This window comes from Hippopotamus amphibius, chromosome 13, assembly GCF_030028045.1.
Source record: "Hippopotamus amphibius kiboko isolate mHipAmp2 chromosome 13, mHipAmp2.hap2, whole genome shotgun sequence".
Classification (NCBI taxonomy): domain Eukaryota; kingdom Metazoa; phylum Chordata; class Mammalia; order Artiodactyla; family Hippopotamidae; genus Hippopotamus; species Hippopotamus amphibius.
The window spans coordinates 37,288,084-37,314,691 of record NC_080198.1 but is presented as its reverse complement, the minus strand read 5'-3'; the positions used below and the strand labels follow the sequence as shown (position 1 = coordinate 37,314,691).

Genomic DNA, 26,608 nt, shown 5'->3' with positions numbered 1-26,608 from the left:
CGCAGATCTCACAGGCCTAGAAGAGGCCGTGGCAAGTGTCAGTGGAAGGAAGGACGGAGGTGGGGGTCCTAGGGTGGGAGGGGTCTGGAAGCAGCGGAGCTAGGCAGGGGTTTGGGGAGAGTGGCCTCTGGAACGTGCCCAGCCGCTGTGCCCCTTGCTTGATCGCACCCCAGGACCTCGCCCCACGCCAGGGCTACTGTGCCCGGCACCTGCTCGGCCAGCTTCTGGAAAGGAGGGTGGGCATTGCAGCCAGAGCCTGGCCCAATCTGAGGGGTCCAGGGAAGGGCTCTGGCTCAGAGAAGTGGAGGCGCTCAAAGATGGGGAAACTCTGAGGGCGAAGATGGGATGGGGAGGCTCAGGGAGACGCTGGAGGCTGGAGAGGGAAGGACCGCTCACCCGAGCTGGGGGTGAGAGGCTGCTTCAGGCCCTTGGCTCTCCCCGCTTGATTCCCCTTGGGGCTGAAGTCTGAGCTCACAGAGTTTCTATGTGTGACCAGCCCCTCCCAGCCTCCGGAGTGGGGAGAGAGGGGTCAAGCACAAAGCTGGGGCTGGTAGGTCCAAGGGGAGCAGCTCCCAAGTCAGAAACTGAGGCATCTGCCCAGCGCTGGGTCTCCCGGCTGCACTTCTCCCTCTGAGAAGTGGGTTTCCCGAGTGTCTCAGAGCTGAAGGCAGTGACTGACGCTGCAGTTGTATTTGCTCACTTGCGTTTCCAGAGGGACACATACACTTGTGCACACACGTGCCCACATGTGCAACACACACAGGTACATGCTTGCAAAGTGTGCACACCCCAGACATGTACACACTGCGTAGACATGCATACAATGCCCTGTGTGTACACGCACACACATGCCACACATACGTGTGTAATACAACACACATGCCGCATGGGCTCACATAGATATATTCACAGATGCATGCATACGCACTACACACACGCGCGCAATACAGACACACAAAGGGATCCCCAGAAGCACATTCACACCCACAGGCGCCCACACCATGCGCTCCAGCCCCAAATGTGCCTCTGTTGCTCCGTGGGTCTGTGGGTGCACAGCCACCTCCAGAGCCCTGACCCCCCTCCTGTTTCTCTCATCCCCGTGACTGGCTTGTTTTGCTCATTTCACTTGGCACCTCTGTAATCACTGCATCAGTCGAGTCCTCGTTGGTACTCTGCCCCCTCCTGCAGGGGGAGCTTGTCCGTGTGCCCCAGTGCCCCCAGCCCCAGTCCCAGGCTGGCACGAAGTAGGCACACAGAGTTGCTGAATTAATCCCGTGAGTGTGCGTACAGGAGGGCGGGTTATAGGGAGGGTGACGTGGTGGGGCGGGCGCCTGCCCGTGTGGGGTTGACCCCGAGGGTGTGCCCAGCGTGGGTGTGTCTGTGATTGTGGCCAGGCAGGGCACCCTCCGGAGGGAGAGGAGGGCTGGGAAGTGGAATGCGACCCCCCAGCCTCTTTTCCCTAGGGGCTGTAATCTGATCCCTAGGGACTCCCCCCTAGCCTCCCGCCCTCGCCCTTGCTGCAACTCCTTCTCTTCCAGATCCCAGGGCAGAGTCCAGGGCGGCTCAAGGCTCCTCCACACGCGCCCGCTGAACCCCGAGTGCCCTGAGCCGCGGGGATGGGGCGGGCCGAGGCCGCCGCCATGATCCCGGGCCTGTCCCTGCTCTGGGTGGCAGCGCTGGGGGGTGCTGCCCCCGGCACCCCACGCCTTCGCCTCTCCTTCCAAGGTAAGTGCACCTGGCAGGGGGGAGGGCCCAGGTCAGGGTGGGCAGGAAAGGGGCCCAGGTGGGTAGGGGACATGGTATTTGCTGTTGCCGTGTGGGTGCCACCGGCTGGGTGGGACTGGGGGCATGCTCAGGCCATCTCCAGTTAACCCTTTCCTGGCCTCCGTCCCCAAGCTCTCTGCCCACATTCTCCTCATGCTTTCCCAGGAAGACCCCTTCTGTTCCCATGGCAACAGATGCTGCCTCCTTTCTAACCTGCTCCCAGGGAAGTTGAGGTGTGGGGGCCATTAGAGCCCCCCTCCCACACCCCCTACACAGGGTGGTTACTAGGCAGTGGCATCATACTGAAGCCAGGCTGGTGGCAGAGAACCCTCCGCCTGACTTTGGGGTTGTTCTGGCTGTCCCGACATGCAGGTCTACCCCAGAATCCTTGCCTCCCCGTGTGCCCGACTGGAGACACTGCGTGTCTGAGCTCGCCCTGGGAGCTCCCCCTGCTTCCCCCATGGCAGTGCAGCCCACCCCTAGAGGCTCTGCACCTGGGTGGACCTGTCCTCCTGAGGGTAAACTCACACGCGTGTAAATTCACATGTGTGGGCCAGGCCACATGTACAACCTTGGCCTGTGAGAGGGACAAGAGGCAGGGCCTGGGGGAAGCTTCTAGCATGACTGGTGAATCCTCAGTGGTGTCCCCACCCCACAGAGCTCCAGGCCCGGCACGGTCTCCGGACCTTCAGGCTGGAAAGGACCTGCTGCTATGAAGCTTTGCTGCTGGATGAGGAGCGTGGGCGCCTGTTTGTGGGCGCCGAGAACCACGTGGCCTCCCTCAGCTTGGACAACATCAGCAAGCGGGCCAAGAAGGTGCCAGGGACCCCCAGCCTTAGCACTGCCCCAGGGAAGAGCCCCGGGACCCCACCCAAGGCTGCCTGGAGAGCCTCAGGAGGGTGGGTCCCCGGAGAGGACACCCTCCGCATCGAGAGCATCCCGAGTCCCTGACCCGTGTTCTCCCTCCCCCACCCTTCTCATAGCTGGCCTGGCCGGCCCCTGTGGAATGGCGCGAGGAGTGCAACTGGGCAGGGAAGGACATTGGCGTGAGTGTTGGCTGCCCGGGTGGGAGTGGGGAGGGTCAGCCCCTCACTGTAGATACGGGCAGTGCTAAAACAGAGGCCTGCCTGTTCTGGCTGTGACGGGGGCAGGAGGGTCGAGGTGGCTGAAGTCCGGAGGTAGTGAGTCAGGGTGGCGGCTCATGTCATTCTCATTGGGGGCCTCTGAGTCACTGAGAGGGGGGCCATTGAGGCCTGTGCTTCTCCATGAACACATTCTGTCTGGTAAGAGCTGGGCTGGGCTGGTCACCAAGGGCACCCGGGTCCCTATAGCCCATGTTAGTACTTGCCTGGACTGATACAAAAAAGAAGGGGTAGGGGTGCCACTGATGAGCTGGGACCCCTTAAGGCCACCTCCCTGGGGGAGGCCTCATTGTTCCTGCCCCTGCCTGCCTGTGCGCTAGACCGAGTGCATGAACTTCGTGAAGTTGCTGCATGCCTACAACCGCACCCACTTGCTGGCCTGTGGCACAGGGGCCTTCCACCCAACCTGTGCATTTGTGGAGGTGGGCCAGCGGCTGGAGGTAAGGCCAGGTCTGGTCAGGGAGGGAGGCTGGGAGGGTACGGGAGGGCCTGCAGTAACAGCTACCCCGTGCCTCCCAGGAGCCCATGTTCCGGCTGGACTTCCGAAGGCTAGAAGATGGCAAGGGCAAGAGTCCTTATGACCCCAGGCATCGGGCTGCCTCGGTGCTGGTGGGTGAGTCCAAAGGCTGGGACCCCAAGAGAGCTCCCGGAACCCCTCAGAGACTCTAGCACCTCACAAGGTCCCAAGACCCTCCCTAGAGCCCCAGGGATCCCCCATAGCCTCACTGACTCCGCAAGAGCCTCCAGAGCTCCATAGCGCCCCCAACCCACCACAAGAGCCTCTGGCTTGGCTAAGCAGCCTTGCCGTGTTTACAGGGAAAGAGTTGTACTCGGGAGTAGCCGCAGACCTCATGGGCCGGGACTTTACCATCTTCCGCAGCCTGGGTCAGCGTCCAAGTCTCCGAACAGAACCACATGACTCCCGCTGGCTCAACGGTAAAAGGCTGCGGGGACTGTTGGGAGGGGGCCCTCATCTCGAACAGAGCAGGTGCTGAGTAAGGCCCATAAAGGGAGTGAGCAATGAGTGCTCACCAGGTACCTACCCTAGTGTGGGGCAAGTCCTGCACTAGGTACTAGGTTTCAGGGCAGACAAGATAGGTATGGCCCATGCCCTCTTTGAGTTCACGGACCTCAGAACAAATATACCATCAGAGCAGTTCCAATGGCCAGGAGATATAATGAGAGAATAAAGAGCAAGGGAGAAGGAGACTAGGTGGTGATGGTGCTGGTGGTGGGAGGTTTGGGGAAAGGAAGCTACTCTGCTGAGAAAAGGTCTGAGCTAATCCTCCAAACACAGCGGCATTGTGGGAAGAGCATAAGAGCATTCCAGGCAGAGGGGATAATTAGTGCAAAGGCCCTGGGGGCAGGAACAGACTCATGAAGGGAGCAATGATAAGGGGCCTGGACTGTCAGGATAGGGTAGGGCCAGGACAGATTATTCTAAGAGTGATGCAACCCAGCAGAGGATTTGAAGCAGGAGTGCGGGCATCTACTTCCTGCTAGAGAGGAAGATTCATGAGTGAAGGTAAAACCAGATATTCCATATCCCTCCTTTTTTGGCCCACTGGTGTGGAGAACTGCCAGGGGAGAGGTGAGAGGCCCACCAGTGGCCAGGGTCCCCCGCCTGTGGGCCCAGGTAGCCACGGTCTCTGCTGCCCTCTCGTGGCTGCTTCTTGACTCGCAGGCCCTCATCCTTTCCTCTGGGAGCGCCATCTGAGGTTGGTCCCGGAGGCTGGGTGGTCAGCTGCTGCCCCGAGGGCTTCTGCTGGCGTGAAAGGAAGGGGAGGCAGTGCATGGACCTCCTAGCAGGAGGCAGGTCCAGGACCTCGCTGACCCCATGCCTCCTGCTGTGGCCAGAGCCCAAGTTCGTCAAGGTCTTTTGGATCCCAGAGAGTGAGAACCCAGACGATGACAAGATCTACTTCTTCTTCCGTGAGCTGGCAGTGGAGGCCACGCCGGCACTGGGACGCCTCTCTGTGTCCCGCGTTGGCCAGATCTGCAGGGTGAGGAGTTCCTGGGCCCCATTTGGTGATCCTGCCGTTGCCCTTTCGCCTGTCTGTCGGGGCCTTGGCCTCATCGCCTCCTACTGACCTCACAGAATGACGTGGGTGGCCAGCGCAGCCTGGTCAACAAGTGGACTACATTCCTGAAGGCGCGGCTGGTGTGCTCAGTGCCTGGTGCTGAGGGTGATACGAACTTTGACCAGCTCCGTAAGTGCCAGGAGTAGAGAGTGGGGTTGGGGGAGGGGATGCAGGAGCACAGACCCTGGAGCCTGGCTGTGCATCCTCCCCTAACTTGCTCCCTTCCTTGCAGAGGATGTGTTCCTGTTGTCCTCACGGGATCGCTGGACCCCGCTGCTCTATGCTGTCTTCTCCACATCCAGGTGAGGTGTGGGAGGTGGGGCAGGGTTGGCTGGGCTCCACTTGAGCCCCTTACTCCTCTTACATCTTCACCTGCAGCAGCATCTTCCAGGGCTCCGCAGTATGCGTGTACAGCATGAGTGATGTGCGCCGGGCCTTCCTGGGGCCCTTTGCACACAAGGAGGGGCCCATGCACCAGTGGGTGTCCTACCAGGGCCGTGTCCCCTACCCCCGACCTGGCATGGTGCGTAGCCCAGGGACTCCCACCACAACCCACTTAAAGCTTCAGGGGTGGAGAACTGGGTCTGGGGTCTTCTTGGTGAATGTGGTGTCTTTTTTTTTTTCATGGGTGGGAAAACATCACCTGCATCAGACAGGGTTCCTCAGGGGAAAGCCTTGTTTGCCCCTCAGACTCTCAAGGGCAAGGCTGGAGTTCTTCTCTCAGATTTCCAGGGCAGGGCTCTGTCCAAGACCCCGCAGCCTCCCCACCCCCCCCACCCCACTCCAGGTTCCGGGAGGTCTCCTGTGGAGGGCTGCCCAGCAGGCCTTCATCGCCACATCCTTGTCATGCCCCCTCCCCACCCCCCAGTGCCCCAGCAAGACCTTTGGCACCTTCAGTTCCACCAAGGACTTTCCTGATGATGTCATCCAGTTTGCCCGGAACCACCCCCTCATGTACAATTCAGTCCTGCCCATGGGGGGGCGCCCCCTCTTCCAACAAGTGGGTGCCGGGTACACCTTCACCCAGATCGCTGCGGACCGTGTAGCAGCTGCGGATGGATACTACGACGTCCTCTTCATTGGCACAGGTCAGGGTCCTACCATGACCCCCCACAAGACCCAGCCCAGCCAGGCTCTTTGGCCTGTGAGTGGAATCTCCCTCTGTTCAGTCCTATCCATATTTTTCCGGGGGCTGTGCCCCCATCTCCTTCCGGATGCTGCTCTGATCATTGCAACCCACATTCTTCACTGTCCCAACCATGCTGAGGGTGGAGGCCTCGGAGGTGAGGAGAGCCCTGGCCCTAGCTGTCAGGAAACACGAGGAGTCACTCACCTTCTCATCCCTGCAGATGCTGGCACAGTGCTGAAGGTGATCTCCGTCCCTAAGGCGGGCTGGCCTAATGCTGAGGGGCTGCTCCTGGAGGAGCTGCACATGTTTAAGGTGAGGCCTAGCCCCCATGGCCTGGGGTACCCCCACTCCAAGAAGCCCTGATCCCAGCACTGCTTCTCCCTCTCAGGACTCAGCTGCTGTCACCAGCATGCAAATCTCCTCCAAGAGGGTAAGTGACCAGAAGGCTTGGGGGTGGAATGGACTTAGCGTGTTCCCAGGTGCCCCCATCCCCATTCTTCTCTTGGTAATTACAAGCCCCGGTTTCAAGTACAGCCTCTGCCTTCGCCAGACTGTGTGACCTGCGACCTCAGGGTTCCCTTTTGGGAAATGGGGGAAGGAATCCCTGACCTATGGGAGGCGGTCACCGGCCGCCCTCGGTCAGCCTGGAGCCCCTTGTACCCCTAGCACCAACTGTACGTAGCCTCTCGGAGCGGGCTGGCCCAGATCCCGTTGCACCGCTGCGCTGCCCACGGCCGCGCCTGTGCGGAATGCTGCCTGGCACGCGATCCCTACTGCGCCTGGGATGGGGCCGCGTGCACGCGCTTCCAGCCCAGTGCCAAGAGGTGGGCAGGGTCAGGGGCGGGCTGCTTGGAGGGAGTCTTTATCCGCCCCTGGCTAAAAGAAGGGCTCACGGAGGCTCTAATGTCCCCCCTCCCCAGGCGGTTCCGACGGCAGGATGTAAGGAACGGTGACCCCAGCACACTGTGCTCCCGAGGTGAGTGTCTCAGCTGTCCCCACCCCTCCAGCCCTAAAGACTGCCCCACCCTGCCCTGCCTTGTCTGAATCTGACACTTCCTTTGCCCCTAGACTCATCCCATCCCGCGCTGCTGGAGCGGAAGGTGTTCGGCGTGGAGGGAGGTAGCACCTTCCTGGAGTGTGAGCCCCGATCGCTCCATGCGCGCGTGGAGTGGACCTTCCAGCGCTCAGGGGAGGCGGCCTACACTCAGGTGAGCCCACCCCCATTCCCCTCCCAACCAGGCCCTTGTTTCGACCCCTATGTCCAGGAAGTGCCCGCCCTGATTAATGAGGCCCTTGGCCTGCTCCGCACACCTAGATGTGATCCAGCCCTGCCCAGTGAGTCTCCGCCCAACCAGACCCCTAACGCCCAGTTTGGTCCCTTGCCTGCACTGCGCATCCTGGTGAGGACCCCATTCCTCTAACTAGGCTCCTGACGCCCCCGGCCCCGCCCAGTCCAAGAGAAGCCCCGCCCTTGCCCCGCCTACCGAGGTCTCTGACGCGCCCCCCTGTTCAGGTGCACCCAGCCCCGTTCCCTAAAGCCCCGCCTCACGCTGATCCGGCCCGCAGATGCCGGCGGAGGAGCGCACGGAGCGCACGACGCGGGGGCTGCTGCTGCGCGGGCTGCGGCGCGGGGACGCGGGCGTGTACCTGTGCGCAGCGGTGGAGCAGGGCTTTTCGCAGCCAATGCGTCGCCTGGCGCTGCACGTGCTGAGTGCTGCGCAGGCTGAAAGGCTGGCCCGGACCGAGGAGGCCGCGCCCGCCGCGCCGCCGGGCCCCAAGCTCTGGTACCGGGACTTCCTGCAGCTGGTGGAGCCAGGTGGCGGTGGTGCGAACTCCCTGCGAATGTGTCGCCCGCAGCCCGCCCCGCGCCCACCGCCGACTGAGTCGCGGAGGAAGGGCCGCAACCGGAGGACACACGCCCCAGAACCGCGTGCTGAGCGGGGGCCGCGCAGCGCGGCGCACTGGTGACGCGGCTGTCCCCACGCTGGGGACTGGGGAGGAGGCAGCAGAAGGGAGGGGGGCGGTCAGACGCTGGGAAACGGCTACGGGGCCGGCACACAGCGGTTCCTGGCGGAGGGAAGACATCGACCGACAGGCCCTGGCCAAGGGGCAGCCATGCCGGCTTATTTATTAACAGAGGATAACCCTTGAATGTAACCCTGATAGGGGAGGCCCAGGCTGTGCACAGGGTCCAGCTGGTCGGGAGGAAGCAGAGAAGCAGGGTCCCCGAGCAACGACCCGGGTGGGGGAGATGCCCGGAATGCCCGCCCTGGGGGAAGGACCACCTCTCTGGGCAATGAGCAGAAAGCTGTGAACAGGCTGGGTGGATGGGGGTGGGGCAGGCCGACTGTACTAATGCAATAAACACATTATCAGCTGAAGCTGGAATGGCCCCAGCAGACAACCGCTGGTCTTAGTGTTGCCGACCCAGGTTCTTGGACTCTTTAGTGCCTAGAAGTTGTTTATTTTTATTTACTTGGTTGCATTGGGTCTTAGTTGCCGCACGGGGGCTCTTGGTTGCAGCGTTGGGGATCTTTTTAGTTGCGGCATTGGAACTCTTAGTTGCGGCATGTGGGATCTAGTTCCCTGACCAGGGATCTAACAAACCCAGGCCCCCTGCATTGGGAGTGCGGGGACTTAGCCACTGGACCACCAGGGAAGTCTCTCAATAGAAGCTGATAAGAGGCCAGGTGAGAAATTCAGGCAAGGCTTTACTGGGACTCGTTGCAGAACAGAGTGAAAATAAGCGACAGGTGCCCTTGCTTGATCGCTGGGGGAAGGGGAGGGGCGAGCTGGTTTCTTAAATGGGGTGAGAGTAGGGGCAAATCCATGGGTCAGGCCAGAGGGGTGGCTTAGGCGGTCTGCACACCCCCCTGGTGGTGGTGGTGGTGGTGGTGTGTGCAGGGATGGTGAGTCATGCCCTGCTTTTGCTCCCAGCACCTCAGAAATGGCAGTTGGGTTTTTGGTCTTTTTGTGTCTTGTTCATAATTTGCCCTAACTGCAGGTGCTTACAGTTATTTTTAGCTCCTTATGGTTTCTATGTATTCTGTTGCCCGAGGAGATGTTTGTCCAGATGTAAGCACTGCAGCAAAGGGTCCCAGGTCCCAGCCTGTCTCATTCCCCCCTGAGGGATTCTACACCCCTTATTCTTAGGGGTTAAGAGGCCGAAGGTCTTTTCTTCTGAAATGTTTTCCTGCTGGACAGGGCCCGCAGATCCTAGCCTACCCTAGAGGTGTAGAAGTCCTTCGCTGACTGTTTTAGGGCACTGGGTTATCCTCAGCTAGAATGGGTTGAAATCCTTGAGCCATCATGAGCCTTGCTTGAAACTGTTGGAGCCTAGAAGACACAAACTTAACCGAAAGATGACACAGACAAGGGCCAAAAAAGAGAAGAACAATAATAGCCACTAGAGGGCCTAGAAAGGGAGGGAACCAGGTTAACTTTCAGAGGAATTCCCTAACTGCTGCCCGGACAGTGGAGGCAGTATCGCCCCTGCCCAAATTGTGAAGCCATTCAGCTTTGTTGTATATTTCTTTAGTATTAACGTCTATGTGTCCTGTTGCATTGATTTAGATGCAGCAGGAATATTAGTTATCCCACAAATTCTGGCTTGTTCTGTCAGAAGGTAATCAAGAGCTAGATGATTATGAAGAGCTACATTAACCAAAGTAACAAGAGAGGTTTTAAGTCCCATTAAGGCCTGCCCTGTCTGTTTTATCATATAACCAAGCTGTCTGGTGGGATTTCTCAGTGTTGCTTCATGATAGGGGAAGCTTCCCCATGGAGCTGCCAGTGCCATGGCCAGCCCTTTCCTTCTTGCTAAGATCATTCCTAGTGCTCTCTGGGTTTGGTGGTGAGCCAGGGTGGTCCTGTTATAGGTGACAGTCCCTCTTATCCCTATAGTTGCTATAGTGCGCTCTCCTATGAAGTGGACATTATTTATGCACTTATAGGCCATTGCTTGGTTGGAAAAGGACGGGGCCTGGCCGTAATTTTATAACATATGATGGTTTGAGTGTCTGCAGAGGAAAACAAACCCTTCAGGGTTGCAGACCTGAATGTCTGTCTCATAGTGGTTAAGAGCTGTTAGTCCTTGAAGGACATAGCTGTTGTGAGTACTTGTGCAGCTAGGGGGCAGCAAACCATTATGTTGGTAATTTAGGTCATATGATATTATGTCTTTTTTTTTTTTTTTGGCCATGCAGCTTGTGGGATCTCAGTTCCCCGACCAGAGAATGCACTCAGGCCACAGCAGTGAAAGCCCAGAATCCTAACCACTAGGCCACCAGGGAACTCCTGCAGAGCTCTTGTTAATACAATTAGCTCAGCCTTCTGGGCTGATGTCTGTGATGGCGGGGCCTTGGTTTCTGTGACTGCATCTAGACTAACTATGGCATACCTGGCCTTCAGGGTTCCCATCTCTGTAACACTGCTCCTGTTAGTAAACCATTCGACCTCAGGGCTGTCAAGAGATTCATCTAGAAGATCAGACCGGCTGGAGTAAGTTTGTTCTATGGTCTCTAGACACTGATGCAGTGAGTCTCTACTCTCGACAACTGGAAGCAGAGTTGCCGGGTTCAGGGTTTGGCACACATTTAAGGTAATGTCGAGGTTGTCCATGAGGAGAGTCTGATATCTTGTCAACCTTCCCCCAGTCAACCAATGATGTCCTTTGACTTCCAGCACAGATTGTACATGATGAGAGGTTAATACCTCTAAGTGTTGTCCCAGGGTGAGCTTGGAAGCCTCGTTAACTAACAGGGCTGTGGCTGCTGCTGCCCGCAGGTAGCTGGACCATCCCAGGGCTATTGAGTCCAGTTGTTTTGAAAAGTAAGCCACTGGTCTCTGATCTGATTCTAGATCTGGTCCCAGCTTTTGGGTCAGGACTCTTAGCGCCATCCCTGACCTCTCATGAACATATAGGGTAAAGGGTTTGTCCAAATTTGGAAGCCCTGGTGCTGGTGTTCTGTTTAACTCAGTCTTTAAAGTCTCAAAGCCCCATTGGAGGTCTCTATTCCATTGAAGGGGTTCCCTTTCTTCTCCCTTTAGAGCCTTATAGGGACTTCCCTGGTGGTCCAGTGGTTAAGACTCTGCTTCCACTGCAGGGGGCACGGATTCGATCCCTTAATGGGAAACTAAGATCCCACATGCCTGACGGCAAGGCCAAAAAACAAACAAAAACCAGTTATCTAGAGCCTTATATAGGAGTTTGGCTATAAGGCCATAATTCAGAATACAGATACAACCAAACCCAGCCACCCAGCCATCCTGAGAAAGCCGTGGAGTTGCCTCTTTGTGGTTGCAGATGGTAATGCACTAATTGCTATTTTCCAATCTATGCCCAGGACTCATGCCTCTGGGGTTAAAAGAAATCCTAAATACTGAACCTGTTGCTGTGAGAGCTGAGCCTTGGTTGGGGAGACTTTATATCACCTTTTTGCCAGAAGATTTGGGACCTTAACAGTATTTTGATCTGAATCTAGTTTGATCTCACTGCTTATCAATAAATCATCAATATACTGTAGCAGAGTTCCCTTTTCAAGGCTTAGTGCCCTCAGTTCCCTTGCCAACCCATTTCCAAAAAGAGGGGTGCTGTCCCGAAAACCCCTGTGGAAGCACTGTCCAAGTCTGTTGGGTACCTGCAGGGTGTCAGGGTCCCTCCATTTAAAGGCAAAAAGGTAATGAGAGTCTGGATGTAGGGGAAAATAGAAAAATGCATCTTTGAGATCCACAACAGAAATACTGCGTGCTCCCTGGCACTTGAGTGAGAAGGGAGTATGGGTTTGCCAGCACTAGGTAAATGGGGATGATTGCCTCATTTGCCGCTCGTAAGTCTTATATAATCCAATATCCCCCGTTAGGCTTGTGAACAGGGAGAATCAGGAAGTTGCAAGGGGATTGGCAGGGCCCAGTGAGTCCATGTTTTAGGATTTGGTGAGCAGTGGTTGGAGACCCCTCAGGGCTTTAGGCTTTAATGGATATTGTCTCTTCCAGGGGTATTTTTCCCTAGGCCTTAATCTTATTTTTATCAGGGGAACATGTTTTGTCCTTCCTGAAACCAAGGTATCCCAAACTACAGGATTTACCTGTTGTCTAATTTTTGGGGGAGTTTTTAAAAAATCTTTTATTGGCTGTATCGGGTCTTCATTGCTGCATGTGGGCTTTCCCTAGTTGTGGCGAATGGGGGCTACTCTTCATTGTGGTGTGTGGACTCCTCACTGCCGTGGCTTCTCTTGTTGCGGAGCACAGGCTCTAGGCACATGGGCTTCCGTAGTTGTGGCACATGGCCTCAATAGTTGTGGCTCATGGGCTCTAGAGCGCAGCCTCAATAATTGTGGTGCAATGGGCTTCGTTGCTCCGCGGCATGTGGATCTTCCTGGAGCAGGGCTCGAACCCGTGTTCCCTGCATTGGCAAGCGATTCCTAACCACTGCACCACCTAGAAAGTCCCTTGGTGGGGGGGGGGGTATGTTTTGAGGAATGTTTTGATAAGTAACAGGTGGGTCATCTGGAACTACTAATAAATAGATGCATTTTCTGTTTGAATTCTTTACCTTCTTTGAGTTCGCCCTGTTCTGAGAATATACTAGCTCCTAATTTATTTAGCAGATCTCTTCTGAGGAGGAGGACAGGGCATTCTGGCATATACAAAAAAGGAGTGAGTGATAATGGACCTGATTCCACAGGCAAAGAGAGATGTAAATCACCTTACCTTTGGCTGTCCATCAGCTCCCCTCCCATTACAGTTACGGTTGGCAAGAGGGCCAGCTGGCCACGTCAGAACAGAGTAGGTGGCTCCAGTGTCTACAAGAAATTCTGTTTTCCTACTGGCCACATCGAGGGTTAGTTACTCAAGCCTCCACTGGAGCAGTGAGAATGGATCTGGTGGGATCTGGAGCTGGAGCTGGGCAGGCACTTGCGTCAGTCGGTATGTGGGAACCTCTCAGATGAGAGATTCTCAAGGATCTGGGGTGGGTCGGGTTGTTTTTTTAGTGTCCCACAGGAGGGTGCTGGGACATCCCCCCTTCCAGTGTTCCTCCTTCTGACAAAAGGCACACTGGTTTTAGCCCAGGTGGCTTTCCCACTGTCTGTCTGGTCTTCTCAGCCCTCTTGGGTCCCCTCAAGGTGGCAGGTAAATCAGAGTAGCCAAAAGCTGTATTTTCTTTATTAGCTTCCTAACCTGATTGGCCTCCTCTATTATGTCTTCGTTATTATAGACCTTGAAGGCCACCTCTACTGAGGTTGACAACGGGATTTGGGACCCAGCCTCACGCTTTTGGAATTTCCTTCCGATACCAGGAGGAGATGGGTGATAAAATGTATGGCCCTTCTATGGACTCAGAGTCTGTATTGATGGACTTCCTGAATGCCTCTGAAACCCAGCTCAGGACGACTGCTTTTATCTTTTATCTTTTTTCCGTGTAACTTTTAAAAAAAAAAATTTTATTCCAATGTTGTGTTAGTTTCATGTATACATCAAAGTGATCCAGTTATACATATATTCATTCTTTTACAGACTCTTTCAGATTCTTTTGTCATACAGGTTACTACAGAATATTGAGTAGAGTTCCCTGTGCTATACAGTAGTAGGTCCTTGTTGATATCTATTTTATCTATAGTAGTGTGTACATGGCTTTTTTTTTTTTTTTTTTTTGCACCGTGTGGCATGCGGTATCTTAGTTCCCCAACCAGGGATTGAAACTGTGTCCCCTGCAATGGGAGGGCTGAGTCTTAGCCACTGGCCTGCCAGGGAGGTCCCAGTCGTATGTGTCTAATTTATTCCTTCCCTCTACCTTTACACCCCACCCTGGGGAACCACAAGTCTGCATTCGAAGTCTGTGAGTCTGTTTCTATTTTGCAATATGTTTATATCATTTTTAAGAATTAGATTCCACGTATGAGTGATATCACATGATGTTTGTCTTTCTCTGACTTATTTCACTTAGCATGATAATCTCTAGGTCCATCCATGTTGGTGCAAATGGCATTAGTTCATTCTTTTTTATGGCTGAGTAATATTCCATTATTCCATTGTATATGTGTACCAATCTTTTTTTTCTTTTTTCTCTTTTTCTTTTGCCCATGAGGCTTATGGGGTCTTCGTTCCTGACCAGGGAATGACCCCGGGCCCTCGGTAGTGAGAGCACGGAGTCCTAACCACTGGACCACCAGGGAATTCCCATGCACCACACCTTCTTTATGCATTCCTCTGTCGCTGGATCTGCGTAACTTCTTGGACTTTATAATTTACAGGTTTCACCTTTAATATACCTTTTCATTCCTTCTGATACACAAGTAACATACTGTTCCATCTTAGCCTGGCCTCCGTGACCCGCACAGCCCCGGTGTGGGTCATGATCTGGGATTGTGTTACTACTCGCCTGATACATTTGGTGGTGTGGATTGGTGGCCAGTGTGTGTTTTTTGGCCTTTTTCAGTATACGCTCCTTTTTACCCGGGGTGCAATAGTGAGCCAGAATAGCTATGATGTCCTGCCAAGTCAGGAGAATGTTAATCCCAGCCTGATAAATTTGTCCCTAAGCGTTTCAGGGTTCTCTGAGAACCTGACAGATTGCTTCTTACAGATTTATAGGTCCCCCAGTAAGAAGGGACATGCACTCTAGTAATTCTTCCCTTCCCATCAGTTACTTCCTGGACTGGGTAGAAGCCTGGTGGGGCAAAGGTGGGGGCTAACTTTGAACCCAATTAGAGCCCCATTGGGAAAGGCACCCGGGACACTGATTTTGGAGTTTCTGATTTGACAGGGTAAGGTGGGGGGCCGGGGGCTGAAGATGGTGAAGGAGAAGAAACAGGGCACTGAAAACGAGGCTTGGTGTACTGATGGCTAGTCGGCAGTTGAAAGAGGAGGTCCGTGAGTAGGTCTGGCTTCAGATCTTTTGGGGACAACCCAGAAATAGAGGTTAAACATGCGACAAGAATCCCTCAGACCAGAGTCCTGATAAAGTACATATGGGACGTCTCCCCATTTGGGGGACTGTTTAAAAATAGTCCAGTAGTAAAGTGGTATTAAATATAGGGGAGTCATTCTCTGACCACTTGTCCTGGGTGCCCTAGGCATATTGGGCCAAGCTGTGTTGCAAGAGAAAATAGACTTAGTCCTTTTTTTCCCTTAATTTCTAAAAATTTTATACTGGAGTATAGATGATTTAGAATGTGTTAGGTTCAGGTGTACAGCTAAGTGATTCAGTTATACATATATACAGTTTTTTCAGATTGTTCTCTAAGTTATTACAGAATATTGAGTAGAATTCCCTGTGCTATATATTAGTAGGTCCCTCTAGATTATTTGTTTTATACAAAGTAGGGTGTATACATAAATCCCAAACCCCTAATTTACCCCTCACCTGAACGTATCTCCCTCACCCACCCAGAGCAAGCATAACTCGGATTTCAATTCTCTGAGTTTCTTTGCATTCTGCAAATAAGTTCGTTTGTATCAAGCATTTATTAAAAATTTGCGTATCAGTGATATCATATTTGTAGTTCTCTGACTTACTTCACTTACTGCAATCATCTCTAGCTCCTTCCATGTTGCTGCAAATGGCATGATTTCATTCTTGTTTTAAACCTGAGTAGTCTTTCATCATAGATATGTACCACATCTTCTTTATCCATTCATCTGTTGGTGGATATTTGGCTTATTTCATTCTCTTCCTTTTCATATATAGTGCTGCAATTCATGTTGCGGTGTGTGAAGATTTTCAAACTATGATTTTCACTGGGTGTGGGCCCAAAAGTGTGATTGCTAGATCATATGGTAGCTCCGTTTTTCGTTATTGAAGGAAACTTCATACTGTTCTCCCCAGTGGCTGTAAAAATTTATATTATCCCCAGTAGTGAGCGGGTTTCCATTAATTTCAACCGCTGTCCAGAATGTATTCTTTGGAGACATTTTCATGATGACTTCTGACTGGTATGATATGATACTATGTTACTGTTTTGACTTGCATTTCTCTCAGCATTAGGGATCTTGAGCATCTTTTTCTGGGCTTTTTTTTTTCTTCCAGCACTGTGGGCGAACTACACCTCCTGAAATTGGCTGGTTGCAAGTCTCCCTGCTTTGAGTTGTTTTTCGATTACCTGCCCCGGGACATTGCTTGAGGGCAGGTGTGATTTATGTGCAGCCTCGCAGGCCTTGGAATCTGAAGTGCCCAGGAGCCCCGGTTTTCAAGTTGTTGTTCCAGGAAATGTCCACAAGGCGGCAGGCTTTCTTCATGCCCAGTCCTGGTTCCTTGGGCAACCAGAACGTTAGGGAGAGAGTCATGTTCTTGGGTTGAAACTTGGAGCCGGATGTGCCAGAACCAACCCCCAAGGGCTCGAGTCTCATCACTTCCTGCCTGTTGACCATCATCCCCCCTGCCACACACACACACACACAAGTCCCCAACCCGTGCCCAGTTTCTCCGCTGAGGGTACTGAGGGTACTGTAGGTGGTCCCACTCAAACGCAGGAGGCTGGAAGGGGGACCCCCACCACCAGGAGACGTGGAGTCCAGGTGACCTTTCAGAGCTCATCCAGCCCAGAGGATGCACCCTTGTTTGGGTGCACAGGGCTTGCTTGAGCTGTAGGAGGGCCCTCCCCGATCTGCAGACTGTGGTCGCACTTCAAGTGCACCAGGCACTGCACATCCCAGGGAGACCCATTTACTGCTGCATGGTCCCCAGACCCCTCAGCCCCCAGATAGTCCAGCCTTGGGACCCAGCCTGCTCTAGCTCCGGGGATATGACACCAGCCCAGGTCCACAAGGTCTGAGCAAAATAGACTAGGCATTTCCTTCTTCTTTTCCACCGCCCCCCTGCCCCCCACTCTGGCTTTTTTTAATTGAATTTTTATTTCCTTTTCGAGTATGCTTGATTGATCACCATGTGCTCGTGGCAGGTGTACAGCGACTGGGTTCACTCATACAGACACACATCTATCAGTTCTTTGTCAGATTCTTTTCCAATACAGGTTCTGACACAGTGTCAAGTAGGGCCCCCTGTGCACTAGAGTAGGTTATATGTTGTGGATTATCTAGTGTATATATGCTCGTGTACATGTGAATGCCTATCTCATAAGGTATCCCTGTCCCCCACTTTTCCCCTTTGGTACCATGCGTTTGTTTTCTCAGTGTGTGAGTCTGTTACTATTTTGTAAATTAGTCCCAGTGTATCCAGTTTTCCACACATAAGTGATATCCTGTGATATATGTCTTCCTTTCTGACTTGTTTTTCTTAGTGTGATCATCTGTCAGTCCTTGCATATTGCACCCAATGCCTGTCTTTCATTGTTTCTTATGGCTGCGTTGTATGCCGTCACAGGTATGTACCACATCTTTATCCATTCATGTGTGGGTGGGATATTTTGTCTCCTTTTTTTCGTGGTTCTTGTATATAGTGCTGCAGTGCTCCTTGGGGTGCGTGAATCTTTTGCATGTATGGTTTTCTCTGGGTGTTGGCCTAGAAGTGGACTGCCAGATTGTATGGTAGCTATGTTTTTTGTTATTGAAGGGACCTTTCGAGCTTTTGTCTCCAGTCGCTCCACTCTTCAGCAGTGGAGGAGCGTTCCCTTTTCTCCACACTGTGTCCAGCACTTATTGTTTGGACCGTTTTTGATGATGGCCTTTCTTACTGGTTGTGGTCATATCTCATTGTAATTTTGATTTGTATTTTTTTAATAATTCGTGTTTAATTTTTTTTAATTTTTTTGGGGGTACACCAGGTTCAATCATCTGTTTTTATACACATATCCCCATATTCCCTCCCTTCCTTGACTCCCCCCCCTCGAGTCCCCCCCACCCTCCCTGCCCCAGTCCTCTAAGGCATCTTCCATCCTCGAGTTGGACTCCCTTTGTTATACAACAACTTCCCACTGACTATTTTACAGTTGGTAGTATATATATGTCTGTGCTACTCTCTCGCTTCGTCTCAGTTTCCCCTTCACCCCCCGCCCCCTCCCATACCTCGAATTCTCCAGTCCATTCTCTGTATCTGCATCCTTATAATAATTCGTGTTTTAGAGCATTTTTTGTGTGTTTTTGGCATGTGTATGTGTTTTTTTCAGAAATGTCTGTTTAGTTTTTATGCTTTTTTCAAAAATAAATTTATATATTGGCTGTGTTGGGTCTATGTTGCCCTGCTTGGGTTTTCTCCAGTTGTGGGGAGCCCGGGCTACTCTTCGTTGTGGTGCATGGGCTTCTCATTGTGGTGGCTTCTCTTGTGGAGCACAGGCTCTCGGCGCACGGCTTCAGTTGTTGTGACACATGGGCTTAGTTACTTTTCAGCGTGTGGTATCCTCTGGGACCAGGGATCAAACCAGAGTTTCCTGCATTGGCAGGGCAATTCTTAACAGCTTTGCCACCAGGGAAGTCTCTACACTTAAGTCTTTAATTCATTGTGATTTTATTTTTGTGTTTGGTGTTAGAGAATGTTCTAATTACATTCTGTTACAGGTGGCTTTCTACCAACATTCATTGAAGAAATACTGTTTTTCCATTTTATATTTTTGCTTTCTTGTCTTAGTTTAATTAACCATAATTGCACGGGTTTATTTCTGGGATTTCTATCCTGTTCCATTGCCTTATGTTTTTGTTTTTGTGCCATACCATTCTGTTTTGATTACTGTAACTTTGTATCATAATCTGAAATTAGGGATTCTTCCAGCTCCCATTGTTCTTTCTCAGGATTTCTCTGGCTGTTTTGGGTTTTTTGGGGGGACCCAGCCTTAAGCTTTTGCAGTTTTCTCCTGTTATCAGTAGCAGAGTAGGTGATAAAATACATGGCAAATAACCATTTCGCCTCTGCTGACTCAGGGTCTGTACTGGTGTACTTCCTGAATGCCTCTTGGCATCCAGCTCAGGAAAAGTGCTGGGTTTTTATGTTGTTTTTGTGTAACTTCTTGGACTTCATAATTTACAGGTTTCACCATATACCTTTTCATTCCTTCTGATACATGAGTAACATACTGTTTCATCTTAGCCTGGCCTGCGTGACCCGCACAGCCCCACTGTGGGTTATGATGTGCGATTGTGTTACCACTCCCTTGATAAATTTGATGGCGTGGATTGGTGGCCAGTAGGCCATCTGTGTTTTTTGGCCTGTTTCAGTATATGCTTTTTTTGTGACTTGGGGTGCAGCAGTAGCCCAGAATAGCTATGATGTCCTGCCAGGTCAGGGAGAATGTTAATCCCAGCCTGATAAATTTGTCCCTAAGCGTTTCCGGGTTCTCTGAGAACCTAACAAATCGCTCCTTACAGATTTTTAGGTCCCCAGTGAGAAGGGACATGCAGTCTAGTAATTCCTCCCTTCCCATCAGTTACTTCTTGGAGGTGGTAAACGCCTGGTAGGCAAAAGTGGGGGCTAAGTTTGAGCCTGATCAGAGCCGCATTGGGGAAAGCACTGGGGGCACTGATTTTGGGGTTTCCCATTTGACAGCATAAGATGGGGGGCCGGGGGCTGAAGATGGTGAAGGGGAAGAAACAGGGCCAGAAAAGGAGGCTGAGTCTGCTGATGACTAGCTGGCAGTTGAAAGAAGAGATCCATGAATAAGTCCAGCTCCAAAAATAGAGGCTGAACACACGACAGGAATCCTTCAGACCAGAGTCTTGGCAAAGTTTTTTAAAGGCCTGTATGTATGGAACTGCTTCCCATTTTGGGGACTGTTTATAAAATAGGTCCAGTTGCAAAACAGTGTTAAAGTTCAGGGATTCATCCTGTGGCCACTTCACCTGGTCGCCCAAGGTATACTGGGGCCAGGCTGTGTTGCAAGAGAAGATCAGCTTATTCTTTTTTAAACCATCTAATTTAAATTGTCCCCAGTTGTTACGAATGCAACCCCGAGGATAGTCTTTGAGGATTCCCTGGGACCTTTTCATGTTTACATATAAATTCGGGGCTGACAACTAGAGCTCCTGGGGGTTGGGTGGAGTTGAAGCTTAGCATGAGAACAACGTGGGGCACAGAACTTCCTTCCCAGAGTTCGTGACACAAATGAACCCCCAGGATGAAAGGAACAGGAGTATGGGTATGAGGATCAGGGGAGAGGTAACGGGAGAAGGGGTAGAGAAGACTGAAAGAGAGGAAGACAGAAGGAGAGAGATCCCCACGTCAGCCTGTCCCCGCTGGTGTCTAGGTAGGTGCCAGTCTGAGTAATTTCAGAAAGGGCCAGTCAGGGAGGGAGCATCCTGTCCACGGTCCGCGGGGGTGATTAACCCTGGGGAACAGCCATTTGTACATCTCTGTGGGATTTTAATCCACAGGTGGGACTTTTATGCATGTGTACAATTTGTACATCATCTGTAGGCCTCTCATCCACAGGTGGGATTTGCACCCACAGGTTTATATAGAAATCTGCCACTTTGGCCTGTACCTGATGGGACTTCTCTTGGCGGCAGGAAGATAAAGGTGAGACTATTGTAATGATTGGACTTCCAGAAACTACAGGAAATGAGGGTTGAACCTCTCACCCTCAGAAATCTCCTGTCAGGGAGAGCCTGCTGGACTATGATCTGAACTGTATGAGGTGGCCTCTCCCACCTGTTTGCCATCCGTAAAGGTGAGTCATTGTTGGCCAGAGGGAGCAGGTCTCACAAGCTGAGGAGTGATGCTGTAGCTGCCCGATGTCCACACTCTCGGAACGAGAGGACCAAGAAATAGGAGAGGACAGAGAAGGGAGAGGTAGAGAGATATCAGGAGAGGGAAAGGGAAAACTGTGAGGGAAAAAGGACAAAGGGGAGGGGGAAAACGTTGCCTGAATGATGGTGCTGAGACCCTCAAGGGCCAGAAAGGCAGATTTACCAAACGTGGTGACGCTGAAGTGAGAGATTAGGTAGCTGCTTGTCACCCGCAAGGGAGCCACATTTGTTGATTCCAGAGGTGCCTGGATCCTCTCCCAGGGACAGGGCAAAAGGCCCCATAGGGATCCCGGTGGAGTTGCCACAAAGTATGTTACCAACCCAGATTCTTGGACTCTTTCATCAATAGAAATTGCTAAGAGGCCAGCCGAGAAATTCAGGCATGGCTTTACTGGGACTCGTGCTGGTACACAAAGGAGTGAAAACAAGCAACAGGTTCCCTTGCTCACTCCCTGAAGGGGGAGGGGTGAGCTGGTCCTTTAAGTGGGGTGAGGATAGGGTCAGATCCACGGTTCAGGTGGTAAGTGTGGCTTAGGTGGTCTGCACACGGTAGTGGTGGCGGTGGCGGCGGCGGCGAGTGCAGGGATCGTGGGTCATGCCCTGCCTTTGCTCCCAACACCTCAGAAGTGGCAGTGGGTTTTTGGTCTTTTTGTATCTTGTTTATAATTTGCCCTAACTGCTGGTGTTTACAGTTATTTTTAGTCCCTTATAGTTTCTTAGTATTCTGTTGCTCAAGATGTTTGTCCAGGTGTAAGCACTGCAGCAAAGGGTCCCAGGTCCCAGCCTGTCTCACTAGTGCTTGCTGTGTGGCCTTGGAAACCTTCTTAGAAGTCTCAAGACCTGCTTATTTTAAGGATGCTGTGGTGAGGATTAAAGGTACTTTCCATGTGACTGAGTGGATTCTGTACGGCCTTTGGGGATAATGACACGCATAGTACAGTCACCCCTTGAACAACACCAGTATGAACTGTACGGGACCCACTTACAGCTGGATTTTTTTCAGTAGTACTACAGGATTCCTGGTTTGTTGAATCTGCAGATGCAGAACCATGGTGACAGAGGGTGAGTGGACTGTAAAGTTATATGTGGATTTCCCATTGCAGAGGGGGTTGGGATCCCTAACCCCTAGTCATTCAAGTGTCAATTATATATTCTGGATGATATAATTTCTGGGCAAAATGCTATGAAAAAAATACAGTTGGGTGATGTAGAAAAGAATGTGAGCAGAAGGCCTCACTGAGGGAGTGACATTTGAGCTAAATGACAAGAAGCCAGCCATGGGAACACCTAGGGAAGAGCATTCCAGGAAGGCACAATCAGTGCAAAGGCCCTGAGGTGGGAACAAGCTTGAGCTTGAGGAATATCAGGGAGGCCAGTGTGATACAGCAGAGTGATGGATTTTAGATGCTTAAGTAGAGCCTATTGTCTTGCTTTGTTCCGTTCGGGAAGGAGGGGCCTAGGGGTCCAATAGTGGAGGGTGGGTCCTAAGCTGGACCACTCCCTCTCTTTAAGGGCAAGTGGCGCCATGTATCCTCACATGAAATTGTGTGAGCTGTATTCCCTTGTGGAGAGAGGAAGGAGGATCAAAACTCTGCATTGGGCTAAGTGCTTCGGACACGTGGTTGTGTTTCCATTCTCACGGGCACTGTGCCAGGGAAGAACCATTGTTGTTCCTGTTTTACAGGTGAGAGAACTGAGGTCCGAAAGGGGGCATTCCTTTACCCAAAGTTGTAACCTTAGGTTGAAGGTTGCTACTTCTATTGCTGTGTTCCTCCACCGACCAGCGTGGGTACCTGCATGCAGTGGGGGCTCTCTGAGCCCTCAGAGCACTGAGCTTCAGTTGTCCATCACCCCTAATCCATGATGCCAGCAGATCAGTGGTGGGTGCTTTCGCACATTTGCTAGCAGAAGAGATGACTCTGCTGTGGGTAGGGGTCTTCAGGGGTGGAGGGCTCCCTTGCATGTCTTGGCTGCCATGTGGTACATCACTGGAGGCGAGCCTGAGGAGGCTTGTCTGGATGAAGACACCAAGCCCTGCAGACATGAGTGGCCGGGTTCCCAGGGTCCTTGCACTACGGGAGGTGTGTTCTTGCCTGGGCTCCATCACCAGGTAGATCATCTAGGCTGGTCTGTGTGGGTCACACTGCTCTTTCCCGTGGCTGTGAGGTGCCCCCTCTAAATATAGCCCAGTGTGCTGAGCTCACGCTTATTTTCAGCCCAGGTTGGGAGGTGGCCAGGCCTTCCCCAGGCTCTCAGAGGAGCCTCTGCTACCTCTGTCCGGTCCTGGTACTGGGTACTCTCATCGGCCCCCTGCCTGCCCACCACCCGCCATGCTGGAGGAGACCCAAGAAGGTAGGAAATGATTGTGAGGGAGGGTAAGGCCCCAATACTGTGACTCTGTGGACCATGGAGAAACCTGGCCCCTGTCCCACTGACCTCAGTTCCTTGACTTGTCATCAGTCACTGTGTCCCAGCTTGAGTAAAGGGACTGGCTCCCTATGTGTGAAGGAAGGGCCTACCATGCCCGGAACGCCTCCTCACCTCATACCTGCCTGTCCGTGGCCCCCCCCACCCCCCCAAGGACAGCAGGGAGGATTGGGGGCAGCTACCCAGCTGGGGGAGGGACAACTACAGGCTGTGCCCAAGTGGGTGTGGGCTAGGCAGGCTAGCCAGTTAAGCTCTGCCTTCAGGGAGGGCACTGGAATTGGGGGCAGAGTGGTTTTGGAGAGCATCTGGGGCACGTGGCCCAGGGAGTGGATAGGCTTCTGGCCTCGAACATGGGGCTGTGTGGCCCCAACTGGCTAAAGGTCGGGGTCCCTTGGCTTGGCCAGACTTCTAGTCAAAGACATTGGTGGGCACTCTCCTAATTGCCTCACTGCATGCAAGAAGTATGGAGGCTCAGAGGGGCCAGGCCAGGGACCTGGGACACTTCAGGTACAGTGCTGGCCAGGATGCAGGACCAGCAGCACCAAGGCTCCAGCTTGGCCCAACTGGTCAACTCCTCCCATCACTTTTTCAACATTTTATACTGAATGGGAGGGGCCTGGCCCTGGGTGTGGGATTGTTTGCTTCCTTTTGAGGTCTTGACGACATTTATTATGTGTTTTTCCTGGTAACAAAAAGAATCCAAGATCAATTTAAAGTGTGGGAAAAGCACAGCCACGTGCATGGAGGGACTTTAATACGACCCCAAACCCACCGCCACCCAGACATAATGACAGACAGCATTGGTTTTTGTTTTACATATTTTTGAGCATGTCAAAGGCCAGCTTCAAGCAAATCATGAAGGCTGAGGTACTATTCTGAAAGTGATAGACTCAGAGAGTCCAAGCACCCTTGCCTCTCTGAGGAGGCATCCCCCCAACGGCCCCTGAATTTGCTATCTAGCTTCCAGCCAGGCATCTGCAGAGCTGAAGGGGCCAAGATGTTTTTATTTATTTTTAAAAATATTTATTTATTTGGCTGTGCTGGCTCTTAGTTGCAGCACACGGGATCTGTTGCTGCGTGTGGGATCTTTCAGTTGTGGCATGCAGGATGTTTTCTCAGTTGTGGCATGCGGACTCTTAGTTGCAGCATGTGCAGTCTAATTCCATGACCAGGGATCGAACCCGGGCCCCCTGCATTAGGAGTGCAGAGTCTTAGCAACTGGCCCACCAGGGAAGTCCCAAAGGGACCAAGATGTTAAAGGGGCGGGGGGAACCCCCACAAGAAAATATAACTTTTAGAAATCACAAAATAAATACTTCACTGGGTCCAAAAATAAGTAATTAAAATCACAAGAAAAGTACACAGCCCCAGTGACTGAATGGGTAGAGGCTGTGAACTAGGAAGCCACACAGATATTGGCCAGACTCCCCAGCTAGACTGGTCAAGAAAGGCCTTTTCTCATCTCAAAACTTAGTCTATGTGCACACACTTATGTGTATAAAATTTTTTTCCAATGGAGATGCCTATTGGTGGCGATGTACTCTTTTGGGGGCTGTGGACAGCTATTCCGAGGGACAATTTTATGACAGCTTACAAGAAAAAGTCCCTGCTCTTTGACCTAGTAATTCTACTTCTGGGAATCCATCCTTAATAACTATTGGGAAATTGGGGGAAAACCTTTTTTTTTTTTTTTTTTTTTTGGGGGGGGGGGGAGACCTTTATACTCAATGGTGCATGTCCTTTACTGGGGGTTATTAATTTCGGAAGGGAATTGGAAACAACCTAAATGCCCAGGCAGCCTCAAAGGGATGCCTGAGGGGAGACCTCAAAGGCAAGTGGAACAGTTTGGTAACAAAGGCAGGTCTCTAGTGATGTTGAGTGAAAACAGCAGGGTTCACAGAAGTGCAGCAGAATCACGCTGAGTATGTTAAAGGAGGCAGAGCCGAGGCCAGGAGGGAAAGGCACTAAGCTGGCTAAAGTGGGGCTGCTACCCCTGGGGACAGGGAGAAGGCACCAGGCACAGGGTCTGCAGGGAAAACTGACAGAAGCAGCAGGAATGAATTTCATGGGCTGTGGGTTGAGTTCTCCAAGGCCAATAAATTCTCTAGAAAGGAGCAGGCAAAGAGGAATGCCTGAGAGTGCCTGGGGTGCTTGGAAGGAAACAAACCTAAGTCAAGCGCACCTCCTGCTACTGTGGGTGAAACAGGCCTATGTGGTTCTCGGGTCGTCTTGGCTCCAAATCACAGGTCATTCCTGAGTTGGTTTTAGGGGATTAGGAGCCAAATGCCCCTTCTACCTCTCCCGAGCCCCTGCTGCCACTGGACGTCATCTAGAAGGGAGGGCGTGACCTGCTGGCTGAATCAGCCCCACGCTGCTTCTGCAGACACCGTGGCACCGACAACAGGGAGCAAGGCGCCACTGGCTCCCAATCACATGCAGGAGGTGTGCCTGCACCGGGTGGAGTCCATCAGCGATCTACACAGCGGAGGTGAGGGGGGCAGGGGAGTGGGACCGCGGGGCAGGGGAGTGGGACCGCTGGACTGGGAGAAGGGAGGAAAGCAGGCGCACCTGCCACCCTCCTGACGCCCCGTTTGCTCTGCAGGTTCACTGTGGCCCTACCTGGCCGAGGAGGCGCAGCCATGGGACGAGCTGCTGGGCATCCTGCCACCATCACTGTGCGCCCAGAGCGGCTGCAGCCCTGTGCACATCCGCGGGGGCTTCCTGCTGCTGCTCGCGCTGCTGGTGCTCACCTGCCTGGCGCTGGCTGTCCTGGCCGTCTACCTGAGCGGTAGGGAGGGTGCAGGAAGCCAGTGGGACGGAGCGAGCAAGGCAGTGAAGGGCTGGGAGGGCAGGGTGTTGTAGGGTGGCACGCAGTCGGATAAGCCCCCACTCCCGCCCGCCCGTCTTGCAGTGCTGCAGAGCGAATCCCTACGCGTGGTGGCGCACACACTGCAAACGCAGGAGGAGATGCTACTTAAACTCCGCCTCGCCAGCCTCAGCCAGCTGCGGAGGCTCAACTCCAGTGAGGCCCGAGCACCCGGTTGAGATGCCACTTGGACCTGGGGCTGTGTGTGGGGGGAATAAAGTGGCCACTGGCAGCTTTCTCCTCTCCCACTGCTGCTCCACACGACTTCCTTGGTGAGGTTTTTGTGTAAGAGTCGGATCTGACCCCATAGCTGCCTGCCTCTCTTACCTCTTCAGGCGAGACCCAGCCTAGCCTTCTGGTGCCAAGACCCCGCTGGGTGTGGCCCAAGGTCAGAGGAAGGGACACCAGCCTCTTGGCTCCTCTTGGGGCCTGTCAGTACCCTCTGGCCTCCTCCAGATAGCAGGTTCAGAAGTCTAAAAATAGCGGCCCACCCTGGCCACCCAAATTCTGCCAGGCCTCCCAGTGGGGGTCCAGCCTTGGCTCTCAACAGACAGGCTGGGCTCTGAGT

The 26,608-nt window shown here is 52.8% G+C and overlaps 2 protein-coding genes across 4 annotated transcripts; both read left to right on the top strand.

Moving 5' to 3' along the window:
- SEMA3B (semaphorin 3B) lies at positions 1 to 8,520 on the top strand. Of its 3 annotated transcripts, none has more exons than XM_057706702.1 (18): positions 1 to 59; positions 1,539 to 1,725; positions 2,423 to 2,580; positions 2,748 to 2,810; positions 3,227 to 3,346; positions 3,426 to 3,519; positions 3,723 to 3,842; positions 4,764 to 4,909; positions 5,005 to 5,116; positions 5,220 to 5,289; positions 5,366 to 5,510; positions 5,856 to 6,075; positions 6,337 to 6,428; positions 6,505 to 6,546; positions 6,783 to 6,940; positions 7,037 to 7,092; positions 7,185 to 7,324; positions 7,683 to 8,520. In XM_057706702.1, the coding sequence occupies exons 2-18, from the start codon at positions 1,617 to 1,619 to the stop codon at positions 8,082 to 8,084; spliced, it is 2,247 nt and encodes a 748-aa protein (XP_057562685.1). In that variant the 5' UTR covers positions 1 to 59; positions 1,539 to 1,616; the 3' UTR covers positions 8,085 to 8,520. The 3 variants fall into 3 exon arrangements, with proteins under 3 accessions (XP_057562685.1, XP_057562683.1, XP_057562686.1); XM_057706700.1 differs by lacking the exon at positions 1 to 59 and adding an exon at positions 205 to 1,274; XM_057706703.1 differs by lacking the exon at positions 1 to 59 and having other exon boundaries at positions 1,440 to 1,725; positions 5,369 to 5,510.
- Positions 8,521 to 22,982: 14,462 nt separating this feature from the next.
- On the top strand, positions 22,983 to 26,534 carry LSMEM2 (leucine rich single-pass membrane protein 2). The gene is made up of 4 exons (XM_057705863.1): positions 22,983 to 23,099; positions 25,558 to 25,662; positions 25,777 to 25,962; positions 26,086 to 26,534. Exons 1-4 carry the CDS (start codon positions 23,078 to 23,080, stop codon positions 26,217 to 26,219), a joined length of 447 nt encoding a protein of 148 aa, XP_057561846.1. The 5' UTR covers positions 22,983 to 23,077; the 3' UTR covers positions 26,220 to 26,534.
- The last annotated feature ends 74 nt before the right edge of the window (positions 26,535 to 26,608 follow it).

What these genes read in the sequence shown, in the direction of transcription:
- SEMA3B (XM_057706702.1), top strand. Translation starts at nt 1,617, where the DNA reads ATGGGGCGGGCCGAGGCCGCCGCCATGATCCCGGGCCTGTCCCTGCTC. An exon ending in TCAGCAAGCGGGCCAAGAAG is followed by an intron (nt 2,581 to 2,747) that starts GTGCCAGGGACC and finishes CCCTTCTCATAG; the next exon opens with CTGGCCTGGCCGGCCCCTGT. An exon ending in CCTACCCCCGACCTGGCATG is followed by an intron (nt 5,511 to 5,855) that starts GTGCGTAGCCCA and finishes CCCACCCCCCAG; the next exon opens with TGCCCCAGCAAGACCTTTGG.
- LSMEM2 (XM_057705863.1), top strand. Translation starts at nt 23,078, where the DNA reads ATGCTGGAGGAGACCCAAGAAG. An exon ending in CAGCGATCTACACAGCGGAG is followed by an intron (nt 25,663 to 25,776) that starts GTGAGGGGGGCA and finishes TTTGCTCTGCAG; the next exon opens with GTTCACTGTGGCCCTACCTG. An exon ending in CCTGGCCGTCTACCTGAGCG is followed by an intron (nt 25,963 to 26,085) that starts GTAGGGAGGGTG and finishes CCCGTCTTGCAG; the next exon opens with TGCTGCAGAGCGAATCCCTA.